This window comes from Triticum urartu, chromosome 5A (assembly GCF_056163025.1).
Source record: "Triticum urartu cultivar PI428250 chromosome 5A, HENAU_Tu73, whole genome shotgun sequence".
Classification (NCBI taxonomy): domain Eukaryota; kingdom Viridiplantae; phylum Streptophyta; class Magnoliopsida; order Poales; family Poaceae; genus Triticum; species Triticum urartu.
The window spans coordinates 23,336,179-23,362,343 of NC_141877.1; the positions used below are offsets into that span (position 1 = coordinate 23,336,179).

General features: G+C 45.4%; 1 protein-coding gene across 1 annotated transcript; it reads right to left on the minus strand.

Annotated features, from left to right (window-relative positions):
- Positions 1-22,987: 22,987 nt before the first annotated feature.
- Positions 22,988-24,845, minus strand: LOC147967639 (uncharacterized). Its single transcript, XM_087523201.1, has 3 exons — positions 23,490-24,845; positions 23,183-23,396; positions 22,988-23,064 (listed from the first exon to the last, which is right to left on the minus strand). The coding sequence occupies exons 1-3, from the start codon at positions 24,195-24,197 to the stop codon at positions 22,988-22,990; spliced, it is 999 nt and encodes a 332-aa protein (XP_087379327.1). The 5' UTR covers positions 24,198-24,845.
- Positions 24,846-26,165: the final 1,320 nt, after the last annotated feature.

Below are 26,165 nucleotides of genomic sequence, written 5' to 3' on the forward strand. Positions count from 1 at the left end.
TCTGCCTCAGTATATAAAGGAGCCAAGGGGGAGGAGGGCGCCGGCCAAGGAGGAGGGCGCAGGAGGAGTCCTACTCCTTCCGGGAGTAGGACTCCCCCCCCCCAATCCTATTCCAACTAGGATTCCCAAGTGGGAAAGAGGGAGAGGGGTGGCCGGCCACCTCTCCTAGTCCTAATAGGAATAGGGGAGGGGGGAGGTGCGCAGACCCCTTGTGCTGCCCCTTTCTCCTTTCCACTAAGGCCCATGAAGGCCCATATGGCTCCCGGGGGGTTCCGGTAACCTCCCGGTACTACGGTAAAATCCCGATTTCACCCGGAACACTTCCGATATCCAAACATAGGCTTCCAATATATCAATATTTACGTCTCGACCATTTCGAGACTCCTCGTCATGTCCGTGATCACATCCGGGACTCCGAACAACCTTCGGTACATCAAAATGCATAAACTCATAATATAACTGTCATCGTAACCTTAAGCGTGCGGACCCTACGGGTTCGAGAACAATGTAGACATGACCGAGACACGTCTCCGGTCAATAACCAATAGCGGGACCTGGATGCCCATATTGGCTCCTACATATTCTACGAAGATCTGTATCGGTCAGACCGCATAACAACATACGTTGTTCCCTTTGTCATCGGTATGTTACTTGCCCGAGATTCGATCGTCGGTATCCAATACCTAGTTCAATCTCGTTACCGGCAAGTCTCTTTACTCGTTCTGTAATACATCATCTCGCAACTAACTCATTAGTTGCAATGCTTGCAAGGCTTATGTGATGTGCATTACCGAGAGGGCCCAGAGATACCTCTCCGACAATCGGAGTGACAAATCCTAATCTCGAAATACGCCAACCCAACATCTACCTTTGGAGACACCTGTAATGCTCCTTTATAATCACCCAGTTACGTTGTGACGTTTGGTAGCACCCAAAGTGTTCCTCTGGTAAACGGGAGTTGCATAATCTCATAGTCATAGGAACATGTATAAGTCATGAAGAAAAGCATTAGCAACATACTAAACGATCGGGTGCTAAGCTAATGGAATGGGTCATGTCAATCAGATCATTCAACTAATGATGTGACCTCGTTAATCAAATAACAACTCCTTTGTCTATGGTTAGGAAACATAACCATCTTTGATTAACCAGCTAGTCTAGTAGAGGCATACTAGTGACACTCTGTTTGTCTATGTATTCACACATGTATTATGTTTCTGGTTAATACAATTTTAGCATGAATAATAAACATTTATCATGATTATGAGGAAATATATAATAACTTTATTATTGCCTCTAGGGCATATTTCCTTCAGTCTCCCACTTGCACTAGAGTCAATAATCTAGATTACACTGTAATGATTCTAACACCCATGGAGCCTTGGTGCTGATCATGTTTTGCTCGTGGAAGAGGCTTAGTCAACGGGTCTGCAACATTCAGATCCGTATGTATCTTGCAAATCTCTATGTCTCCCACCTGGACTAGATCCCGGATGGAGTTGAAGCGTCTCTTGATGTGTTTGGTCCTTTTGTGAAATCTGGATTCCTTTGCCAAGGCAATTGCACCAGTATTGTCACAAAAGATTTTCATTGGACCCGATGCACTAGGTATGACACCTAGATCGGATATGAACTCCTTCATCCAGACTCCTTCATTTGCTGCTTCCGAAGCAGCTATGTACTCCGCTTCACATGTAGATCCCGCTACGACGCTTTGTTTAGAACTGCACCAACTGACAGCTCCACCATTTAATGTAAACACGTATCCGGTTTGCGATTTAGAATCGTCCGGATCAGTGTCAAAGCTTGCATCAACGTAACCTTTTACGGTGAGCTCTTTGTCACCTCCATATACGAGAAACATATCCTTAGTCCTTTTCGGGTATTTCAAGATGTTCTTGACCGCTGTCCAGTGATCCACTCCTGGATTACTTTGGTACCTTCCTGCTAAACTTATAGCAAGGCACACATCAGGTCTGGTACACAGCATTGCATACATGATAGAGCCTATGGCTGAAGCATAGGGAACATCTTTCATTTTCTCTCTATCTTCTGCAGTGGTCGGGCATTGAGTCTTACTCAACTTCACACCTTGTAACACAGGCAAGAATCCTTTCTTTGCTTGATCCATTTTGAACTTCTTCAAACTTTGTCAAGGTATGTGCTTTGTGAAAGTCCAATTAAGCGTCTTGATCTATCTCTATAGATCTTAATGCCTAATATGTAAGCAGCTTCACCGAGGTCTTTCATTGAAAAAATCTTATTCAAGTATCCCTTTATGCTATCCAGAAATTCTATATCATTTCCAATTAGTAATATGTCATCCACATATAATATCAGAAATGCTACAGAGCTCCCACTCACTTTCTTGTAAATACAGGCTTCTCCGAAAGTCTGTATAAAACCAAATGCTTTGATCACACTATCAAAACGTTTATTCCAACTCCGAGAGGCTTGCACCAGTCCATAAATGGATCGCTGGAGCTTGCACACTTTGTTAGCTCCCTTTGGATCGACAAAACCTTCCGGTTGCATCATATACAACTCTTCTTCCAGAAATCCATTCAGGAATGCAGTTTTGACATCCATCTGCCAAATTTCATAATCATAAAATGCGGCAATCGCTAACATGATTCGGACGGACTTAAGCATCGCTACGGGTGAGAAGGTCTCATCGTAGTCAATCCCTTGAACTTGCCGAAAACCTTTTGCGACAAGTCGAGCTTTGGAGACAGTAACATTACCATCAGCGTCAGTCTTGTTCTTAAAGATCCATTTATTCTCAATTGCTTGCCGATCATCGGGCAAGTCAACCAAAGTCCATACTTTGTTCTCATACATGGATCCCATCTCAGATTTCATGGCTTCAAGCCACTTTGCAGAATCTGGGCTCACCATCGCTTCTTCATAGTTCGTAGGTTCATCATGATCAAGTAGCATGACTTCCAGAACAGGATTACCGTACCACTCTGGTGCGGATCTTACTCTGGTTGATCTACGAGGTTCAGTAGTATCTTGATCTGAAGTTTCATGATCATTATCATTGGCTTCCTCCCTAACTGGTGTAGGTGTCACTGAAACAGTTTTCTGTGATGTACTACTTTCCAGTAAGGGAGCAGGTACAGTTACCTCGTCAAGTTCTACTTTCCTCCCACTCACTTCTTTCGAGAGAAACTCCTTCTCTAGAAAGGATCCATTCTTGGCAACGAATGTCTTGCCTTCGGATCTGTGATAGAAGGTGTACCCAACAGTTTCCTTTGGGTATCCTATGAAGACACATTTCTCCGATTTGGGTTCGAGCTTATCAGGTTGAAGCTTTTTCACATAAGCATCGCAGCCCCAAACTTTAAGAAACGACAACTTTGGTTTCTTGCCAAACCACAGTTCATAAGGCGTCGTCTCAACGGATTTTGATGGTGCCCTATTTAACGTGAATGCAGCCGTCTCTAGAGCATATCCCCAAAACGATAGCGGTAAATCTGTAAGAGACATCATAGATCGCACCATATCTAGTAAAGTACGATTACGACGTTCGGACACACCATTACGCTGTGGTGTTCCGGGTGGCGTGAGTTGCGAAACTATTCCACAGTTTTTCAAATGTACACCAAACTCGTAACTCAAATATTCTCCTCCACGATCAGATCGTAGAAACTTTATTTTCTTGTTACGATGATTCTCAACTTCATTCTAAAATTCTTTGAACTTTTCAAATGTTTCAGATTTATGTTTCATTAAGTAGATATACCCATATCTGCTTAAATCATCTTTGAAGGTGAGAAAATAACGATATCCGCCACGAGCCTCAATATTCATCGGACCACATACATCGGTATGTATGATTTCCAACAAATCTGTTGCTCTCTCCATAGTACCGGAGAACGGTGTTTTAGTCATCTTGCCCATGAGGCACGGTTCGCAAGTACCAAGTGATTCATAATCAAGTGGTTCCAAAAGTCCATCAGTATGGAGTTTCTTCATGCGCTTTACACCGATATGACCTAAACGACAGTGCCACAAATAAGTTGCACTTTCAGTATCAACTCTGCATCTTTTGGCTTCAACATTATGAATATGTGTATAATACTATCGAGATTCAATGAGAATAGATCACTCTTCAAGGGTGCATGACCATAAAAGATATTACTCATATAAATAGAACAACCATTATTCTCTGATTTAAATGAATAACCGTCTCGCATTAAACAAGATCCAGATATAATGTTCATGCTCAACGCTGGCACCAAATAACAATTATTTAGGTCTAATATTAATCCCGAAGGTAGATGTAGAGGTAGCGTGCTGACCGCGATCACATCGACTTTTGAACCGTTTCCCACGCGCATCGTCACCTCGTCCTTTGCCAGTGCCCGCTTATTCCGTAGTCCCTGTTTCGAGTTGCAAATATTAGCAACAGAACCAGTATCAAATACCCAGGTGCTACGGCGAGCATTAGTAAGGTACACATCAATAACATGTATATCACATATTCCTTTGTTCACCTTGCCATCCTTCTTATCCGCCAAATACTTGGGGCAGTTCCGCTTCCAGTGACCAGTCTGCTTGCAGTAGAAGCACTCAGTTTCAGGCTTAGGTCCAGACTTGGGTTTCTTCTCTTGAGCAGCAACTTGCTTGCCGTTCTTCTTGAAGTTCCCCTTCTTCTCCCTTTTGCCCTTTTTCTTGAAACTAGTGGTCTTGTTGACCATCAACACTTGATGCTCCTTCTTGATTTCTACCTCCGCAGCTTTCAGCATTGCGAAGAGCTCGGGAATAGTCTTATTCATCCCTTGCATATTATAGTTCATCACGAAGCTCTTGTAGCTTGGTGGCAGTGATTGGAGAATTCTGTCAATGACGCAATCATCTGGAAGATTAACTCCCAATTGAATCAAGTGATTATTATACCCAGACATTTTGAGTATATGCTCACTGACAGAACTATTCTCCTCCATCTTGCAGCTATAGAACTTATTGGAGACTTCATATCTCTCAATTCGGGCATTTGCTTGAAATATTAACTTCAACTCCTGGAACATCTCATATGCTCCATGACGTTCAAAACGTCGTTGAAGTCCCGATTCTAAGCCGTAAAGCATGGCACACTGAACTATCGAGTAGTCATCAGCTTTGCTCTGCCAGACGTTCATAACATCTGGTGTTGCTCCAGCAGCAGGCCTGGCACCCAGCGGTGCTTCCAGGACGTAATTCTTCTGTGCAGCAATGAGGATAATCCTCAAGTTACGGACCCAGTCCGTGTAATTGCTACCATCATCTTTCAACTTTGCTTTCTCAAGGAACGCATTAAAATTCAACGGAACAACAGCACGAGCCATCTATCTACAATCAACATAAACAAGCAAGATACTATCAGGTACTAAGTTCATGATAAGTTTAAGTTCAATTAATCAAATTACTTAAGAACTCCCACTTAGATAGACATCCCTCTAATCTTCTAAGTGATTACGTGATCCAAATCAACTAAACCATAACCGATCATCACGTGAGATGGAGTAGTTTTCAATGGTGAACATCGTTATGTTGATCATATCTACTATATGATTCACGCTCGACCTTTCGGTCTCCGTGTTCCGAGGCCATATCTGCATATGCTAGGCTCGTCAAGTTTAACCTGAGTATTCTGCGTGTGCAAAACTGGCTTGCACCCGTTGTAGATGGACGTAGAGCTTATCACACCTGATCATCACGTGGTGTCTGGGCACGACGAACTTTGGCAACGGTGCATACTCAGGGAGAACACTTCTTGATAATTTTAGTGAGAGATCATCTTATAATGCTACCGTCAATCAAAGCAAGATAAGATGCATAAAAGGATAAACATCACATGCAATCAATTTAAGTGATATGATATGGCCATCATCATCTTGTGCTTGTGATCTCCATCTCCGAAGCACCGTCATGATCACCATCGTCACCGGCGCGACACCTTGATCTCCATCGTAGCATCGTTGTCGTCTCGCCAATCTTATGCTTCCACGACTATCACTACCGTTTAGTAATAAAGTAAAGCATTACATCGCGATTGCATTCCATACAATAAAGCGACAACCATATGGCTCCTGCCAGTTGCCGATAACTCGGTTACAAAACATGATCATCTCATACAATAAAATTCAGCATCATGCCTTGACCATATCACATCACAACATGCCCTGCAAAAGCAAGTTAGACGTCCTCTACTTTGTTGTTGCAAGTTTTACGTGGCTGCTACGGGCTTAAGTAAGAACCAATCTCACCTACGCATCAAAACCACAACGATAGTTTGTCAAATAGACTCCGTTTTAACCTTCGCAAGGACCGGGCGTAGCCATACTTGGTTCAACTAAAGTTGGAGAGACAGTCCCCCGCAAGCCATCTATGTGCAAAGCACGTCGAGGGAACCGGTCTCGCGTAAGCGTACGCGTAAGGTTGGTCCGGGTCGTCTCGTCCAACAATACCGCCGAACCAAAGTATGACATGCTGGTAGGCAGTATGACTTGTATCGTCCACAACTCACTTGTGTTCTACTCATGCATATAACATCAACATAAATAACCTAGGCTCTGATACCACTGTTCGGGAACGTAGTAATTTCAAAAAATTTCCTACGCACACGCAAGATCATGTGATGCATAGCAACGAGAGGGGAGAGTGTTGTCTACGTACCCAACGCAGACCGACTGCGGAAGCGCTGAACCGACATAGAGGAAGTAGTCGTACGTCTTCACGATCCAACCGATCAAGCACCGAAACTACGGCACCTCCGAGTTCGAGCACACGTTCAGCCCGATGACGATCCCCGGACTCCGATCCAGCAAAGTGTCGGGGAAGAGTTCCGTCAGCACGACGGCGTGGTGACGATTTTGATGAACTACAGCAGCAGGGTTTCGCCTAAACTCCGCTACAGTATTATCGAGGAATATGGTGGCAGGGGGCACCACACACGGCTAAGGAATAGATCACGTGGATCAACTTGTGTGTTTCTGGGGTGCCTCTGCCTCAGTATATAAAGGAGCCAAGGGGGAGGAGGGCGCCGGCCAAGGAGGAGGGCGCAGGAGGAGTCCTACTCCTTCCGGGAGTAGGACTCCCCCCCCAATCCTATTCCAACTAGGATTCCCAAGTGGGAAAGAGGGAGAGGGGTGGCCGGCCACCTCTCCTAGTCCTAATAGGACTAGGGGAGGGGGGAGGTGCGCAGCCCCCTTGTGCTGCCCCTTTCTCCTTTCCACTAAGGCCCATATGGCTCCCGGGGGGTTCCGGTAACCTCCCGGTACTCCGGTAAAATCCCGATTTCACCCGGAACACTTCCGATATCCAAACATAGGCTTCCAATATATCAATCTTTACGTCTCGACCATTTCGAGACTCCTCGTCATGTCTGTGATCACACGCGGGACTCCGAACAACCTTCGGTACATCAAAATGCATAAAATCATAATATAACTGTCATCGTAACCTTAAGCGTGCGGACCCTACGGGTTCGAGAACAATGTAGACATGACCGAGACACGTCTCCGGTCAATAACCAATAGCGGGACCTGGATGCCCATATTGGCTCCTACATATTCTATGAAGATCTTTATTGGTCAGACCGCATAACAACATACGTTGTTCCCTTTGTCATCGGTATGTTACTTGCCCGAGATTCGATCGTCGGTATCCAATACCTAGTTCAATCTCGTTACCGGCAAGTCTCTTTACTCGTTCTGTAATACATCATCTCGCAACTAACTCATTAGTTGTAATGCTTGCAAGGCTTATGTGATGTGCATTACCGAGAGGGCCCAGAGATACCTCTCCGACAATCGGAGTGACAAATCCTAATCTCGAAATACGCCAACCCAACATCTACCTTTGGAGACACCTGTAATGCTCCTTTATAATCACCCAGTTACGTTGTGACGTTTGGTAGCACCCAAAGTGTTCCTCCGATAAAAGGGAGTTGCATAATCTCATAGTCATAGGAACATGTATAAGTCATGAAGAAAAGCATTAGCAACATACTAAACGATCGGGTGCTAAGCTAATGGAATGGGTCATGTCAATCAGATCATTCAACTAATGATGTGACCTCGTTAATCAAATAACAACTCCTTTGTCTATGGTTAGGAAACATAACCATCTTTGATTAACGAGCTAGTCTAGTAGAGGCATACTAGTGACACTCTGTTTGTCTATGTATTCACACATGTATTATGTTTCCGGTTAATACAATTCTAGCATGAATAATAAACATTTATCATGATTATGAGGAAATATATAATAACTTTATTATTGCCTCTAGGGCATATTTCCTTCACAGATATGGCCTCGGAACACGGAGACCGAAAGGTCGAGCGTGAATCATATAGTAGATATGATCAGCATAATGATGTTCACCAATGAAACTGCTCCATCTCACGTGATGATCGGACATGGTTTAGTTAAGTTGGATCACGTAATCACTTAGAGGATTAGAGGGATGTCTATCTAAGTGGGAGTTCTTTTAGTAAATTAATTGAACCTAAATTTATCATGAAACTTAGTACCTGATAGCATCTTGCTTGTTTATGTTTGATTGTAGATAGATGGCTCGTGCTGTTGTTCCGTTGAATTTTAATGCGTTCCTTGAGAAAGCAAAGTTGAAAGATGATGGTAGCAATTACACGGACTGGGTCCGTAACTTGAGGATTATCCTCATTGCTGCACAGAAGAATTACGTCCTGGAAGCACCGCTGGGTGCCAGGCCTGCTGCTGGAGCAACACCAGATGTTATGAACGTCTGGCAGAGCAAAGCTGATGACTACTCGATAGTTCAGTGTGCCATGCTTTACGGCTTAGAATCGGGACTTCAACGACGTTTTGAACGTCATGGAGCATATGAGATGTTCCAGGAGTTGAAGTTAATATTTCAAGAAAATGCCCGAATTGAGAGATATGAAGTCTCCAATAAGTTCTATAGCTGCAAGATGGAGGAGAATAGTTCTGTCAGTGAGCATATACTCAAAATGTCTGGGTATAATAATCACTTGATTCAATTGGGAGTTAATCTTCCAGATGATTGCGTCATTGACAGAATTCTCCAATCACTGCCACCAAGCTACAAGAGCTTCGTGATGAACTATAATATGCAAGGGATGAATAAGACTATTCCCGAGCTCTTCGCAATGCTGAAAGCTGCGGAGGTAGAAATCAAGAAGGAGCATCAAGTGTTGATGGTCAACAAGACCACTAGTTTCAAGAAAAAGGGCAAAAGGGAGAAGAAGGGGAACTTCAAGAAGAACGGCAAGCAAGTTGCTGCTCAAGAGAAGAAACCCAAGTCTGGACCTAAGCCTGAAACTGAGTGCTTCTACTGCAAGCAGACTGGTCACTGGAAGCGGAACTGCCCCAAGTATTTGGCGGATAAGAAGGATGGCAAGGTGAACAAAGGAATATGTGATATACATGTTATTGATGTGTACCTTACTAATGCTCGCCGTAGCACCTGGGTATTTGATACTGGTTCTGTTGCTAATATTTGCAACTCGAAACAGGGACTACGGAATAAGCGGGCACTGGCAAAGGACGAGGTGACGATGCGCGTGGGAAACGGTTCAAAAGTCGATGTGATCGCGGTCAGCACGCTACCTCTACATCTACCTTCGGGATTAATATTAGACCTAAATAATTGTTATTTGGTGCCAGCGTTGAGCATGAACATTATATCTGGATCTTGTTTGATGCGAGACGGTTATTCATTTAAATCTGAGAATAATGGTTGTTCTATTTATATGAGTAATATCTTTTATGGTCATGCACCCTTAAAGAGTGGTCTATTTTTGTTGAATCTCGATAGTAGTGACACACATATTCATAGTGTTGAAGCCAAAAGATGCAGAGTTGATAATGATAGTGCAACTTATTTGTGGCACTGCCGTTTAGGTCATATCGGTGTAAAGCGCATGAAGAAACTCCATACTGATGGACTTTTGGAATCACTTGATTATGAATCACTTGGTACTTGCGAACCGTGCCTCATGGGCAAGATGACTAAAACACCGTTCTCCGGTACTATGGAGAGAGCAACAGATTTATTGGAAATCATACATACAGATGTATGTGGTCCGATGAATATTGAGGCTCGTGGAGGATATCGTTATTTTCTCACCTTCACAGATGACTTAAGCAGATATGGGTATATCTACTTAATGAAACATAAGTCTGAAACATTTGAAAAGTTCAAAGAATTTCAGAGTGAAGTTGAAAATCATCGTAACAAGAAAATAAAGTTTCTACGATCTGATCGTGGAGGAGAATATTTGAGTTACGAGTTTGGTGTACATTTGAAAAATTGTGGAATAGTTTCGCAACTCACGCCACCTGGAACACCACAGCGTAATGGTGTGTCCGAACGTCGTAATCGCACTTTACTAGATATGGTGCGATCTATGATGTCTCTTACTGATTTACCGCTATCGTTTTGGGGATACGCTCTAGAGACGGCCGCATTCACGTTAAATAGGGCACCATCGAAATCCGTTGAGACGACGCCTTACGAACTATGGTTTGGCAAGAAACCAAAGTTGTCGTTGTTGGAAATATGCCCTAGAGGCAATAATAAATTGATTGTTATTATATTTCCTTGTTCATGATAATCATTTATTATCCATGCTAGAATTGTATTGATAGGAAATTCAGATACATGTGTGGATACATAGACAACACCATGTCCCTAGTAAGCCTCTAGTTGACTAGCTCGTTGATCAATAGATGGTTACGGTTTCCTGACCATGGACATTGGATGTCGTTGATAACGGGATCACATCATTAGGAGAATGATGTGATGGACAAGACCCAATCCTAAGCATAGCACTAGATCGTGTAGTTCATATGCTAAAGCTTTTCTAATGTCAAGTATCATTTCCTTAGACCATGAGATTGTGCAACTCTCGGATACCGTAGGAGTGCTTTGGGTGTGCCAAACGTCACAACGTAACTGGGTGGCTATAAAGGTACACTACGGGTATCTCCGAAAGTGTCTGTTGGGTTGGCACGAATCGAGACTGGGATTTGTCACTCCGTGTGACGGAGAGGTATCTCTGGGCCCACTCGGTAGGACATCATCATAATGTGCACAATGTGATCAAGGAGTTGATCACGGGATGATGTGTTACGGAACGAGTAAAGAGACTTGCCGGTAACGAGATTGAACAAGGTATCGGGATACCAACGATCGAATCTCGGGCAAGTATCGTACCGATAGACAAAGGGAATTGTATACGGGATTGATTAAGTCCTTGACATCGTGGTTCATCCGATGAGATCATCGAGGAACATGTGGGAGCCAACATGGGTATCCAGATCCCGCTGTTGGTTATTGACCGGAGAACGTCTCGGTCATGTCTGCATGTCTCCCGAACCCGTAGGTTCTACACACTTAAGGTTCGATGACGCTAGGGTTATAAAGGAAGTTTGTATGTGGTTACCGAATGTTGTTCGGAGTCCCGGATGAGATCCCGGACGTCACGAGGAGTTCCGGAATGGTCTGGAGGTAAAGATTTATATATAGGAAGTCCTGTTTTGGCCATCGGGACAAGTTTCGGGGTCATCGGTATTGTACCGGGACCACCGGAAGGGTCCCGGGGGTCCACCGGGTGGGGCCACCTGCCCCGGGGGCCACATGGGCTGTAGGGGGTGCGCCTTGGCCTACATGGACCAAGGGTGCCAGCCCCAAGAGGCCCATGCGCCTAGGGTTTCAAGAAGGAAAGAGTCCCACAAGGGGAAGGCACCTCCTAGGTGCCTTGGGGAGGAGGGATTCCTCCCCTTGGCCGCCGCCTCCTAGGAGATTGGATCTCCTAGGGCCGGCGCCCCCCCCCCTTGGCACCCCTATATATAGTGGGGGAGATAGAGGACTTCTTACTTTTGCTTTTGGTGCAGCCCTTCCCCTCTCCCAAGTCCTTCTCCTCTCCCGTGGTGCTTGGCGAAGCCCTGCAGGATTGCCACGCTCCTCCATCACCACCACGCCGTTGTGCTGCTGCTGGATGGAGTCTTCCTCAACCTCTCCCTCTCTCCTTGCTGGATCAAGGCATGGGAGACGTCACCGGGCTGTACGTGTGTTGAACGCGGAGGTGCCGTCCGTTCGGCACTAGGATCTCCGCTGATTTGGATCACGACGAGTACGACTCCATCAACCCCGTTCTCTTGAACGCTTTCGCTTAGCGATCCACAAGGGTATGTAGATGCACTCTCCTTCCCCTCGTTGCTGGTCTCTCCATAGATAGATCTTGGTGACACGTAGGAAAATTTTGAATTTCTGCTACGTTCCCCAACAGTGGCATCATGAGCTAGGTCTATTGCGTAGATTCTATGCACGAGTAGAACACAAAGTAGTTGTGGGCGTTGATTTTGTTCAATATGCTTACCGTTACTAGTCCAATCTTGATTCGGCGGCATTGTGGGATGAAGCGGCCCGGACCAACCTTACACGTACGCTTACGTGAGACCGGTTCCACCGACAAACATGCACTAGTTGCATAAGGTGGCTGGCGGGTGTCTGTCTCTCCCACTTTAGTCGGATCGGATTCGATGAAAAGGGTCCTTAAGGGTAAATAGCAATTGGCATATCACGTTGTGGTCTTTGCGTAGGTAAGAAACGTTCTTGCTAGAAACCCATAGCAGCCACGTAAAACATGCAAACAACAATTAGAGGACGTCTAACTTGTTTTTGCAGGGTATGCTATGTGATGTGATATGGCCAAAGGATGTGATGAATGATATATGTGATGTATGAGATGATCATGTTCTTGTAATAGGAATCACGACTTGCATGTCGATGAGTATGACAACCGGCAGGAGCCATAGGAGTTATCTTTATTTATTTATGACCTGCGTGTCAACATAAACGTCATGTAATTACTTTACTTTATTGCTAACCGTTAGCCATAGTAGTAGAAGTAATAGTTGGCGAGACAACTTCATGAAGACACGATGATGGAGATCATGATGATGGAGATCATGGTGTCGTGCCGGTGACGATGATGATCATGGAGCCCCGAAGATGGAGATCAAGAGGAGCAAAGTGATGATGGCCATATCATGTCACTATTTGATTGCATGTGATGTTTATCATGTTTTTGCATCTTGTTTACTTAGAACGACGGTAGTAAATAAGATGATCCCTCATAATAATTTCAAGAAAGTGTTCCCCCTAACTGTGCACCGTTGCGACAGTTTGTTGTTTCGAAGCACCACGTGATGATCGGGTGTGATAGATTCTAACGTTCACATACAACGGGTGTAAGACAGATTTACACACGTGAAACACTTAGGTTGATTTGACGAGCCTAGCATGTACAGACATGGCCTCGGAACACAAGAGACCGAAAGGTCGAGCATGAGTCGTATGGTAGATACGATCAACATGAAGATGTTCACCGATGATGACTAGTCCGTCTCACATGATGATCGGACACGGCCTAGTTGACTCGGATCATGTAATCACTTAGATGACTAGAGGGATGTCTATCTGAGTGGGAGTTCATAAGATGAACTTGTTTATCCTGAACATAGTCAAAAAGGATTTTGCAAATTATGTCCTAGCTCGCGCTTTAGTTCTACTGTTTAGATATGTTCCTAGAGAAAAATTAGTTGAAAGTTGATAGTAGCAATTATGCGGACTAGGTCCGTAAACTGAGGATTGTCCTCATTGCTTCTTAGAAGGCTTATGTCCTTAATGCACCGCTCGGTGTGCTGAACCTCGAACGTTGTCTGTGGATGTTGCGAACATCTGACATACACGTTTTGATAACTACATGATAGTTCAGTTAAACGGTTTAGAGTTGAGGCACCGAAGACGGTTTTGAAACGTCACGAAACATATGAGATGTTTCGAGGGCTGAAATTGGAATTTCAGGCTCGTGCCCATGTCAAGAGGTATAAGACCTTCGACGATTTTCTTAGCCTGCAAACTAAGGGAGAAAAGCTCAATTGTTGAGCTTGTGCTCAGATTGTCTGAGTACAACAATCATTTGAATCGAGTGGGAGTTGATCTTCCAGATGAGATAGTGATGTTTCTCCGAAGTCATTACCACCAAGCTGCTAGAGCTTCGTGATGAACTATAATATATCAGGGACATATATGATGATCCTTGAGATATTCGCGATGTTTGACACCAAAGTAGAAATCAAAAAGGAGCATCAATTGTTGATGGTTGGTGAAACCACTAGTTTCAAGAAGGGCAAGGGCAAGAAGGGATACTTCATGAAACGGCAATTCAACTGCTGCTCTAGTGAAGAAACCCAAGGTTGAACCCAAACCCGAGACTAAGTGCTTCTGTAATATGGGGAACAGCCATTGGAGCAGAATTACCCTAGATACTTGGTAGATGAGAAGGCTGGCAAGGTCGATAGAAGTATATTGGATATACATTGTGTACTTTACTAGTACTCCTAGTAGCACCAGGGTATTAGATACCGGTTCGGTTGCTAAGTGTTAGTAACTCGAAATAAAAGCTACGGAATAAAAGGAGACTAGCTAAAGGAGAGCTGACGATATGTGTTGGAAGTGTTTCCAATGTTGATATGATCAAGCATCGCACGCTCCCTCTACCATCGAGATTGGTGTTAAACCTAAATAATTGTTATTTGGTGTTTGCGTTGAGCATAGACATGATTGATTTATGTCTATCGCAATACGGTTATTCACTTAAGGAGAATAATGGTTACTCTGTTTATTTGAATAATACCTTCAATGGTCTTGCACCTTAAATGAATGGTTTATTGAATATCGACCGTAGTGATACACATGTTCATGCCAAAAGATATAAGATAGTAATGATAGTACCACCTACTTGTGGCACTGCCACTTAAAGTCATATCGGTACAAAACGCATGAAGAAGCTCCATGTTGATGGATCTTTGGACTCACTCATTTTTGAAAAGTTTGAGACATGCGAACCATGTCTATTGGTGTATATGCATGAAGAAACTCCATGCAAATGGATCGTTTGGACTCACTTGGTTTTGAATCACTTGAGACATGCAAATCATACCACATGGGCAAGATGACTGAAAGCCTCGTTTTCAGTAAAATGGAACTAGAAAGCAACTTGTTGGAAGTAATACATTTTGATGTGTGCAGTCCAATGAGTGCTGAGGCATGTAGTGGATATCGTTATGTTCTTACTTCACAGATGAATTGAGTAGATGTTGAGTATATTTACTTGATGAATCACGAGTCTGAATTATTGAAAGGTTCAAGTAATTTCAGGGTGAAGTTGAAAGATCGTCGTGACAAGAGGATAAAAGATCTATGATATGATCATAGAGATGAATATCTGAATTACGAGTTTGGCACAGAATTAAGACATTGTGGAAATTGTTTCACAACTGATACAGCCTGGAACACCATAGTGTGATGGTGTGTCCGAACATCATAACTGCACCCTATTGGATATAATGCATACCATGATGTCTCTTATCGAATTACCACAATAATTTATGGGTTAGGCATTAGAGACAACCACATTCACTTTAAATAGGGCACCACGTAATTCCAATGAGATGACACCGTATGAACTATGCTTTAGAGAAACCTAAGCTGTCATTTCTTAAAAGTTTGGGGCTGCGACGCTTATGTGAAAAAGTTTCAGGCTGATAAGCTCGAACCCAAAGCGGATAAATGCATCTTCATAGGACACCCAAAACAGTTGGGTATACCTCCTGTCTCAGATCCGAAAGCAATAAGGGATTGTTTCTAGAATCGGGTCCTTTCTCGAGGAAAAGTTTCTCTCGAAAGAATTGAGTGGGAGGATGGTGGAGACTTGATGAGGTTATTGAACCGTCTCTTCAACTAGTGTGTGACAGGGCACAAGGAGTTGTTCCTGTGGCACCTACACCAATTGAAGTAGAAGCTTATGATAGTGATCATGAAACTTCACATCAAGTCACTACCAAACCTCGTAGGATGACAAGGATGCGTACTACTTCAGAGTGGTACGTAGTCCTGTCTTGGAAGTCATGTTGCTAGACAACAATGAACCTACGAGCTATGGAGAAGCGGTGGTGGGCCCGGATTCCGATGAATGGCTCGAGGCCATAAAATCCGAGAGAGGATCCATGTATGAAAACAAAGTGTAGACTTTGGCAGAACGGCTCGATGGTCGTAAGGATGTTGAGTACAGATGGATTTTAAAAGGAAGACGGACAATGATGGTAAATGTCACCATTAAGAAAGTTCGACTTGTCGTTAAGATGTTTTCGGACAAGTTCAAGGAGTTGACTACGACGAGACTTTCTCACTCGTAGCGATGCTAAGAGTCTGTTGGAATTATATTAGCGATTACTGCATTATTTATGAAATCTTGCAGATAGGATGTCAAAACATTGTTTCCTCGACGATTTTCTTGAGGAAAGGTTGTATGTGATACAACCGGAAGGTTTTGTCAATCCTGAAAGATGCTAATAAGTATGCAAAGCTCCAGCAATCCTTCTGAGGACTGGAGTAGGCATCTCGGAGTTGGAATGTATGCTTTGATGAGATGATCAAGGATTTTGGGTGTATACAAAGTTTATGAGAAACTTGTATTTCCAAAGAAGTGAGTGGGAGCACTATAGAATTCCTGATTAGTATATGTTGTTGACATATTGTTGATCAGAAATGACGTAGAATTTCTGGAAAGCATATGGGGTTATTTGAAAAGTGTTTTTCAATGGAAAGCCTGGATTAAGCTACTTGAACATTGAGCATCAAGATCTATAAGGATAGATCAAAACGCTTAATGGTACTTTCAAATGAGCACATACCTTGACATGATCTTGAAGGTGTTTAAGATGGATCAGTCAAAGAAGGAGTTCTTGCCTGAGTTGTAAGGTATGAAGTTAAGACTTAAAGCTCGACCACGGCAGAATAGAGAGAAAGGACAAAGGTCGTCCCCTATGCTTAAGACATAGGCTCTACAGTATGCTATGTTGTGTACCGCACCTGAAGTGTGCCTTGCCATGAGTCAGTCAAGGGGTACAAGAGTGATCCAAGAATGGATCACAGGACAGCGGTCAAAGTTATCCTTAGTAACTAGTGGACTAAGGAATTTTCTCGATCATGGAGGTGGTAAAAGAGTTCGTTGTAAAGGGTTACGCCAATGCAAACTTTGACACTAATCCAGATTATTCTGAGTAGTAAACTGGATTCGTATAGTAGAACAGTTATTTGGAATAGCTCCAAATAGAGCGTGGTAGCTGCATCTAGGAGATGACATAGAGATTTGCGAAGTACATACGGATCTGAATGTTTCAGACCCGTTGACTATAACCTCTCTCACAAGCATAACATGATCAAAGCCAGAACTCATCGAGTGTTAATCACATGGTAAATGTGAACTAGATTATTGACTCTAGTAAACTCTTTGGGTGTTAGTCACATGGGGATGTGACCTTGAGTGTTAATCACATATCGATGTGAACTAGATTATTGACTCTAGTGCAAGTGGGAGACTGTTGGAAATATGCCCTAGAGGCAATAATAAATTGATTATTATTATATTTCCTTGTTCATGATAATCGTTTATTATCCATGCTAGAATTGTATTGATAGGAAACTCAGATACATGTGTGGATACATAGACAACACCATGTCCCTAGTAAGCCTCTAGTTGACTAGCTCGTTGATCAATAGATGGTTACGGTTTCCTGACCATGGACATTGGATGTCGTTGATAACGGGATCACATCATTAGGAGAATGATGTGATGGACAAGACCCAATCCTAAGTATAGCACTAGATCGTGTAGTTCGTATGCTAAAGCTTTTCTAATGTCAAGTATCATTTCCTTAGACCATGAGATTGTGCAACTCCCAGATACCGTAGGAGTGCTTTGGGTGTGCCAAACGTCACAACGTAACTGGGTGGCTATAAAGGTACACTATGGGTATCTCCGAAAGTGTCTGTTGGGTTGGCACGAATCGAGACTGGGATTTGTCACTCCGTGTGACGGAGAGGTATCTCTGGGCCCACTCGGTAGGACATCATCATAATGTGCACAATGTGATCAAGGAGTTGATCACGGGATGATGTGTTACAGAACGAGTAAATAGACTTGCCGGTAACGAGATTGAACAAGGTATCGGGATACCAACGATCGAATCTCGGGCAAGTATCGTACCGATAGACAAAGGGAATTGTATACGGGATTGATTAAGTCCTTGACATCGTGGTTCATCCGATGAGATCATCGAGGAACATGTGGGAGCCAACATGGGTATCCAGATCCCGCTGTTGGTTATTGACTGGAGAACGTCTCGGTCATGTCTGCATGTCTCCCGAACCCGTAGGGTCTACACACTTAAGGTTCGATGACGCTAGGGTTATAAAGGAAGTTTGTATGTGGTTACCGAATGTTGTTCGGAGTCCCGGATGAGATCCCGGACGTCACGAGGAGTTCCGGAATGGTCCGGAGGTAAAGATTTATATATAGGAAGTCCTGTTTTGGCCATCGGGACAAGTTTCGGGGTCATCGGTATTGTACCGGGACCACCGGAAGGGTCCCGGGGGTCCACCGGGTGGGGCCACCTACCCCGGGGGCCACATGGGCTGTAGGGGTGCGCCTTTGCCTACATGGGCCAAGGGCGCCAGCCCCAAGAGGCCCATGCGCCTAGGGTTTCAAGAAGGAAAGAGTCCCACAAGGGGAAGGCACCTCCTAGGTGCCTTGGGGAGGAGGGATTCCTCCCCTTGGCCGCCGCCCCCTAGGAGATTGGATCTCCTAGGGCCGGCGCCCCCCCCCCCCCTTGGCCCCCCTATATATAGTGGGGGAGATAGAGGACTTCTTACTTTTGCTTTTGGTGCAGCCCTTCCCCTCTCCCAAGTCCTTCTCCTCTCCCGTGGTGCTTGGCGAAGCCCTGCAGGATTGCCACGCTCCTCCACCACCACCACGCCGTTGTGCTGCTGCTGGATGGAGTCTTCCTCAACCTCTCCCTCTCTCCTTGCTGGATCAAGGCATGGGAGACGTCACCGGGCTGTACGTGTGTTGAACGCGGAGGTGCCGTCCGTTCGGCACTAGGATCTCCGCTGATTTGGATCACGACGAGTACGACTCCATCAACCCCGTTCTCTTGAACGCTTCCGCTTAGCGATCTACAAGGGTATGTAGATGCACTCTCCTTCCCCTCGTTGCTGGTCTCTCCATAGATAGATCTTGGTGACACGTAGGAAAATTTTGAATTTCTGCTACGTTCCCCAACAGTCGTTTCTAAAAGTTTGGGGCTGCGATGCTTATGTGAAAAAGCTTCAACCTGATAAGCTCGAACCCAAATCTGAGAAATGTGTCTTCATAGGATATCCAAAGGAAACTATTGGATACGCCTTCTATCACAGATCCGAAGGCAAGACTTTTGTTGCTAAATTTGGAAACTTTCTGGAGAAGGAGTTTCTCTCGAAAGAATTGAGTGGGAGGAAAGTAGAACTTGACAAGGTAACTGTACCTGCTCCATTGTGGGAAAGTAGTACATCACAGAAAACTGTTTCAGTGACACCTACACCAGTTAGTGAGGAAGCTAATGATAAAGATCATGAAACTTCAGATCAAGATACTACTGAACCTCGTAGATCAACCAGAGTGAGATCCGCGCCAGAGTGGTACGGTAATCCTGTTCTGGAAGTCATGCTACTAGATCATGATGAACCTACGAACTATGAGGAAGCGATGGTGAGCCCAGATTCCGCAAAATGGCTAGAAGCCATGAAATCTGAGATGGATCCATGTATGAGAACAAAGTATGGACTTTGGTTGACTTGCCCGATGATCGGCAAGAAATTGAGAATAAATGGATCTTCAAGAAGAAGACTGACGCTGACGGTAATGTTACTGTCTACAAAGCTCGACTTGTCGCGAAAGGTTTTCGACAAGTTCAAGGGGTTGACTACGATGAGACCTTCTCACCCGTAGCGATGCTTAAGTCTGTCCGAATCATGTTAGCAATTGCCGCATTTTATGATTATGAAATTTGGCAGATGGATGTTAAAACTGCATTCCTGAATGGATTTCTGGAAGAAGAGTTGTATATGATGCAACCAGAAGATTTTGTCGATCCAAAGGGAGCTAACAAAGTGTGCAAGCTCCAGCGATCCATTTATGGACTGGTGCAATCCTCTCGGAGTTGGAATAAACGCTTTGATAGTGTGATCAAAGCATTTGGTTTTATACAGACTTTTGGAGAAGCCTGTATTTACAAGAAAGTGAGTGGGAGCTCTGTAGCATTTCTGATATTATATGTGGATGACATATTGCTGATTGGAAATGATATAGAATTTCTGGATAGCATAAAGGTATACTTGAATAAGAGTTTTTCAATAAAAGACCTCGGTGAAGCTGCTTACATATTAGGCATAAAGATCTATAGAGATAGATCAAGATGCTTAATTGGACTTTCACAAAGCACATACCTTGACAAGATTTTGAAGAAGTTCAAAATGGATCAGTCAAAGAAAGGGTTCTTGCTTGTGTTACAAGGTGTGAAGTTGAGTGAGACTCAATGTCCGACCATTGCAAAAGATAGAGAGAAAATGAAATCCATTCCCTATGCCTCGGCCATAGGTTCTATCATGTATGCAATGTTGTGTACCAGACCTGATGTGTGTCTTGCTATAAGTATAGTAGGGAGGTACCAAAGTAATCCAGGAGTGGATCACTGGACAACAGTCAAGAACATCTTGAAATACCTGAAAAGGACTAAGGATATGTTTCTCGTTTATGGAGGTGACAAAGAGCTCGTCGTAAATGGTTACATCGATGCAAGCTTTGACACTGATCTGGATGACTGTAAGTCATAAACCGGATACGTATTTATATTGAATGGTGGAGTTGTCAGTTGGTGAAGTTCCAAACAGAGCGTCGTGGCGGGATCTACGTGTGAAGCGGAGTACATAGCTGCTTCGGAAGCAGCAAATGAAGGAGTCTGGATGAAGGAGTTCATATCCGATCTAGGTGTCATACCTAGTGCATCGGGTCCAATGAAAATCTTTTGTGACAATACTGGTGCAATTGCCTTGGCAAAGGAATCCAGATTTCACAAGAGAACCAAGCACATCAAGAGACGCTTCAATTCCATCCGGGATCTAGTCCAGGTGGGAGACATAGAGATTTGCAAGATACATACGGATCTGAATGTTGCAGACCCGTTGACTAAGCCTCTTCCACGAGCAAAACATGATCAGCACCAAGGCTCCATGGGTGTTAGAATTATTACTGTGTAATCTAGATTATTGACTCTAGTGCAAGTGGGAGACTGAAGGAAATATGCCCTAGAGGCAATAATAAAGTTATTATTTATTTCCTTATATCATGATAAATGTTTATTATTCATGCTAGAATTGTATTAACCGGAAACATAATACATGTGTGAATACATAGACAAACAGAGTGTCACTAGTATGCCTCTACTTGACTAGCTCGTTAATCAAAGATGGTTATGTTTCCTAACCATAAACAAAGAGTTGTTATTTGATTAACGGGATCACATCATTAGTTGAATGATCTGATTGACATGACCCATTCCATTAGCTTAGCACCCGATCGTTTAGTATGTTGCTATTGCTTTCTTCATGACTTATACATGTTCCTATGACTATGAGATTATGCAACTCCCGTTTGCCGGAGGAACACTTTGTGTGCTACCAAACGTCACAACGTAAATGGGTGATTATAAAGGAGCTCTACAGGTGTCTCCAAAGGTAGATGTTGGGTTGGCGTATTTCGAGATTAGGATTTGTCACTCCGATTGTCGAAGAGGTATCTCTGGGCCCTCTCGGTAATGCACATCACATAAGCCTTGCAAGCATTGCAACTAATATGTTAATTGTGAGATGATGTATTACGGAACGAGTAAAGAGACTTGCCGGTAACGAGATTGAACTAGGTATTGGATACCGACGATCGAATCTCGGGCAAGTAACATACCGATGACAAAGGGAACAACGTATGTTGTTATGCGGTCTGACCGATAAAGATCTTCGTAGAATATGTAGGAGCCAATATGGGCATCCAGGTCCCGCTATTGGTTATTGACCGGAGATTTGTCTCAGTCATGTCTGCATTGTTCTCGAACCGTAGGGTCCGCACGCTTAACGTTACGATGACAGTTATTATGAGTTTATGCATTTTGATGTACCGAAGTTAGTTCGGAGTCCCGGATGTGATCACGTACATGACGAGGAGTCTCGAAATGGTCGAGACATAAAGATTGATATATTGGAAGCCTATATTTGGACATCGGAATTGTTCCGGGTGAAATCGGGATTTTACCGGAGTACCGGGGGGTTACCGGAACCCTCCCGGGGGTTTATTGGGCCTACATGGGCCTTGAGGGAGAAGAGAGAAGGAGGCAGGAGGTGGCCGCGCGCCCCTCCCCTTCCTAGTCCGAATAGGAAAAGGGAAGGGGGGCGGCGCCCCCCCTTTCCTTCCTCTCTTCCTCCTCTTTCCCCCTTCTCCCTTTCCAACTAGGAGTCCTACTCCCGGTGGGAGTAGGACTCCCCCTTGGCGCGCCATACCTAGCCGGCCGCCCCCTCCCCTTGGCTCCTTTATATACGGGGGCAGGGGGCACCCCTAGACACACAAGTTGATCTTCGTGATCGTTCCATAGCCGTGTGCGGTGCCCCCCTCCACCATATTCCACCTCGGTCATATCGTTGCAGTGCTTAGGCGAAGCCCTGCATCGGTAGAACATCATCATCGTCACCACACCGTCGCGCTGACGGAACTCATCCCCGAAGCTTTGTTGGATCAGAGCCCGGGGAGCGTCATCGAGCTGTACGTGTGCTAAGAACTCGGAGGTGCCGGAGTAACGGTACTTGGATCGGTCGGATCGGGAAGACGTACGACTACTTCCTCTATGTTGCGTCAACGCTTCCGCAGTCGGTCTGCGAGGGTACGTAGACAACACTCTCCCCTCTCGTTGCTATGCATCACCATGATCTTGCGTGTGCGTAGGAAAATTTTTGAAATTACTACGAAACCCGGCATTTTATCCCCTTTTGCATTAGTTAAGATCATAGGGATCTCCTCATTGTTACTATCCTCTTTCTTTTCCTCCTGAGGTTCACTGTTCCGACATTTTTCAAGTTCTCTCAAAACATCAATACAGGTAAAGTCAGTATCAGGAATGTCAACACCCATTTTAACCGCCCTAAGAATCAACTCAGGATTAGATAGCGCTTCAAAAGAGTTTGGGTTGTTATGCGTACCTTCCATATTCCTCGTCTTCACTGCTGTCACAGCCTTTTCCTCCACCCTCTCCAACTTGTTCTGCACGTTACGCGAACTGAAGCGAAGGTTCTCTTCGGTGACTAGAGGGGGAGTAGGAATCACCTCATCTTCCACACCATCATCAGGCAATTCCACTCTGTAGTTGTTGCTTCCACCCAGCTTGTCTTGTTTGTATTCAGTCATCTCATTCACCTGTGTAGATGACCTCACGACATAAGAGTAGGATTTTTGCCCATTGTTAGGCCAAAGAGTATCAGTTTTTCTTTCATTGTTAAGGATACTTACACTCTCCTCTCTTAGTTTTTGTTCTTGAGCCATAGTGTCGATCAACAGAGAAGTGTGCAAGGAGTCATCGGATTCCACACTCTCCTGCGACTCCCGAATGATGTCCTGCTTCTCTCCCTTGGACATGGAAGGGGCCTGCCCAAGTCCGGGAGAGAAACTGTTCATCATAGCTCCAGGAGCCGCATGCTTATATCCCTCTTTTTCCACATTCTGATCAGGTTCCTGAGATATCTCAACTGTTTTTTTCTCTCTGTTGGGATCTCTAGTCAGAACTTGCTCCACTTCATAGAAAAAATCATAAAAGTGCCCTCCTAATACTGCCTCAGCCACAACAGGGATTTCATCAATGTTTCTGCACCCCATTTTAACACGAACAGAGCTAGGACGATGCAGAGTTGCACCGTCTATCTCAAGAGGAACACCTACCAAAGATGTAACATAATCCATGTTTCTTTCGCTTCTCTTATCCAGAGGGACATTACTGACCCTAATCCAGGCTACCTCCATGACTCCTTTGGCCCCCACAGTAGATGACCACTGTGTGGCATGAATCACAGCCCCACTTTTCTTAAGAGTGACTTTCCCCACATAACAGATTTGCGCTACTGCTCTAGGGTTAGGAAATCTCACAACAAAGACTCCAGGGCCAATAGCATGCGCCGAACAGCGCCAACCCGTAGCCAAGTAATCACTAAGATCAAGCTCCATTTGGCGGGTCGATGTTTCCCCTTCTATGATAGTAACCACAATACTATTGGCCCTCTCCTTCACCTGATTAGCAGTACAGGAATCATGTATGTAGTAGAAGCCCTACCCTTTTGATTGGAAAGCACACATAGGGGCAATGCACTCCCACGGAAGGAATTCGACACAAACAGAAGCAAGATGAGCCAATTTGTTGCAGCGCTCACAGAAAGCTTGCGGGCATCGCGCAGGAGGATGCTCAGGGGACTTGCAAATGGGACAGAGATCAGGATTCTTGGTAGGGTGCACCTGGTTTTGCTTTCCATGAGGACGCTGCTGCGGTGGAAGGGCATGTTGATCTGCACTGACGCCGCCCGAGCCTGACGACGCCTGCGCCTTCTGAACCCAGATCCCACCGTCGTGGATCTCGCGGCACCTCCCCGTAGCCTCCTCCCACCTGCATGTGTCATCCAACGCTGACGCGGCCTTGGACGAGTTGGAGTGGGAGTTGGTGTGCCCCCCATCGTCGTTGCGCCGCCACGAGAACTTGCTCCTTTCACCCCCGCGGCCGTTGCCGCGCCCGGGGATCCGACCCATTCCTCGACCAGCTCTTCCTCACCCCGTCGCCTCGCACCGGTCTCCATGATAGCCGCGTCCCCCCTCCGTCGCCATGGGAGAGGAGGCGGCCACCGTAGCGAAGGATCTCGAGTCTCCCCCCACCTTGCCTCTCCACCACCCAACGACTCTGTTGTCCTAGATCTAGGGTTTCTCTCCGCCGCCCAGAAATGGGAGAATGAGATATCTAGGTCAAGCACGGGTCGGGGTGTGGGATTTATACCTCCGTTGCGTGGCTGTGGGGGGGAGCGGAGGGTTGGATGTCTCCCCACGTGTCGCCCATCTGCCATTGACGGGCGGTTAGGAAAGCTCGGACCCGTCTCGGACCGAACCGCTCCCTCGGTCTGGGTTTTTTTGGGGCTGAACCGCATCAGGCGCCGCGATGGATCTCAACGGCCGGCTCGCCGCCGGCAGCCGATCGCGCACTCTAGCGAAGTGGCTCGGGAAGGCTACGATACCACCGATGTCGATTTCCTCCGCCGCGCGCAGGTACCGCGCATCCACCGTGACCCCTCGTGAATCCTTGAGAACCAGGCGGAGAGCATCCCGGCGCAGAAGGAGCTCGCCGTCGTGGAACGTGAGCGCGCCCGTCGCGAAATCGGCGGCGAAGGAGACCTGCCATCGCACCTCCGCGTCGCCGCACGAGTCGCCGCCTAAGTCGCCGCTCGAAGAGGCAGCCATCCCTATCTAGTAGCACTTTGACTGTCCGCACTCCTCGTATTGCCCTCATATATGAGATGTGTATGAGGAGCGCCCAGAAGTGTCCGGTCGGTGATCCTGCGTCCGTCACATAGGATTTGGCCCATCATGGAGTATTTTTTTTCTCTCTCCTCCATCAATCGCATGCATAGAAAAATAAGAAACATGGTTGCATGAACCCGAGAAATAGGAGGTCAAAATGACATATCCGCACACCGAACGAATGCGTTTGCGGACATTTGAGAGCCAAATTTACCCAGTCCGGTCGTAGATGCATTGAGGCCTGGAGGAGCGGAGGATGTGAGAACGGGGCCATAAGCCCTGGGGCTCGGGCCGACGACGAGCCGGAGAGGCGTGCCGAAGCGGGGGTAGACGGAGTTTAGGGTGGAGTTGCAGTGTACTCGAGCGCACAAGGACGCCATGTTGGGCGGGTTTGGTTCAGGGGAAGTGCAGATGCGATGCGACGGCGTGGATTCCAGAACTTGTGGAATCTACAGGCTTTTTCCTCCCCTTGTTCAACTCAACAACCACCAGAGATTTTGTGATTTTATATCTGGCCGGGTTGCGTGGGCAGGAGCACGATTCACCCAGGCGAAAGCGATGCGCAGCTTTGATCCCCACTTGCTACCGCCAACTAACAACTTCGTCAACGAATCTACCTTCCGCATGTACGTATCG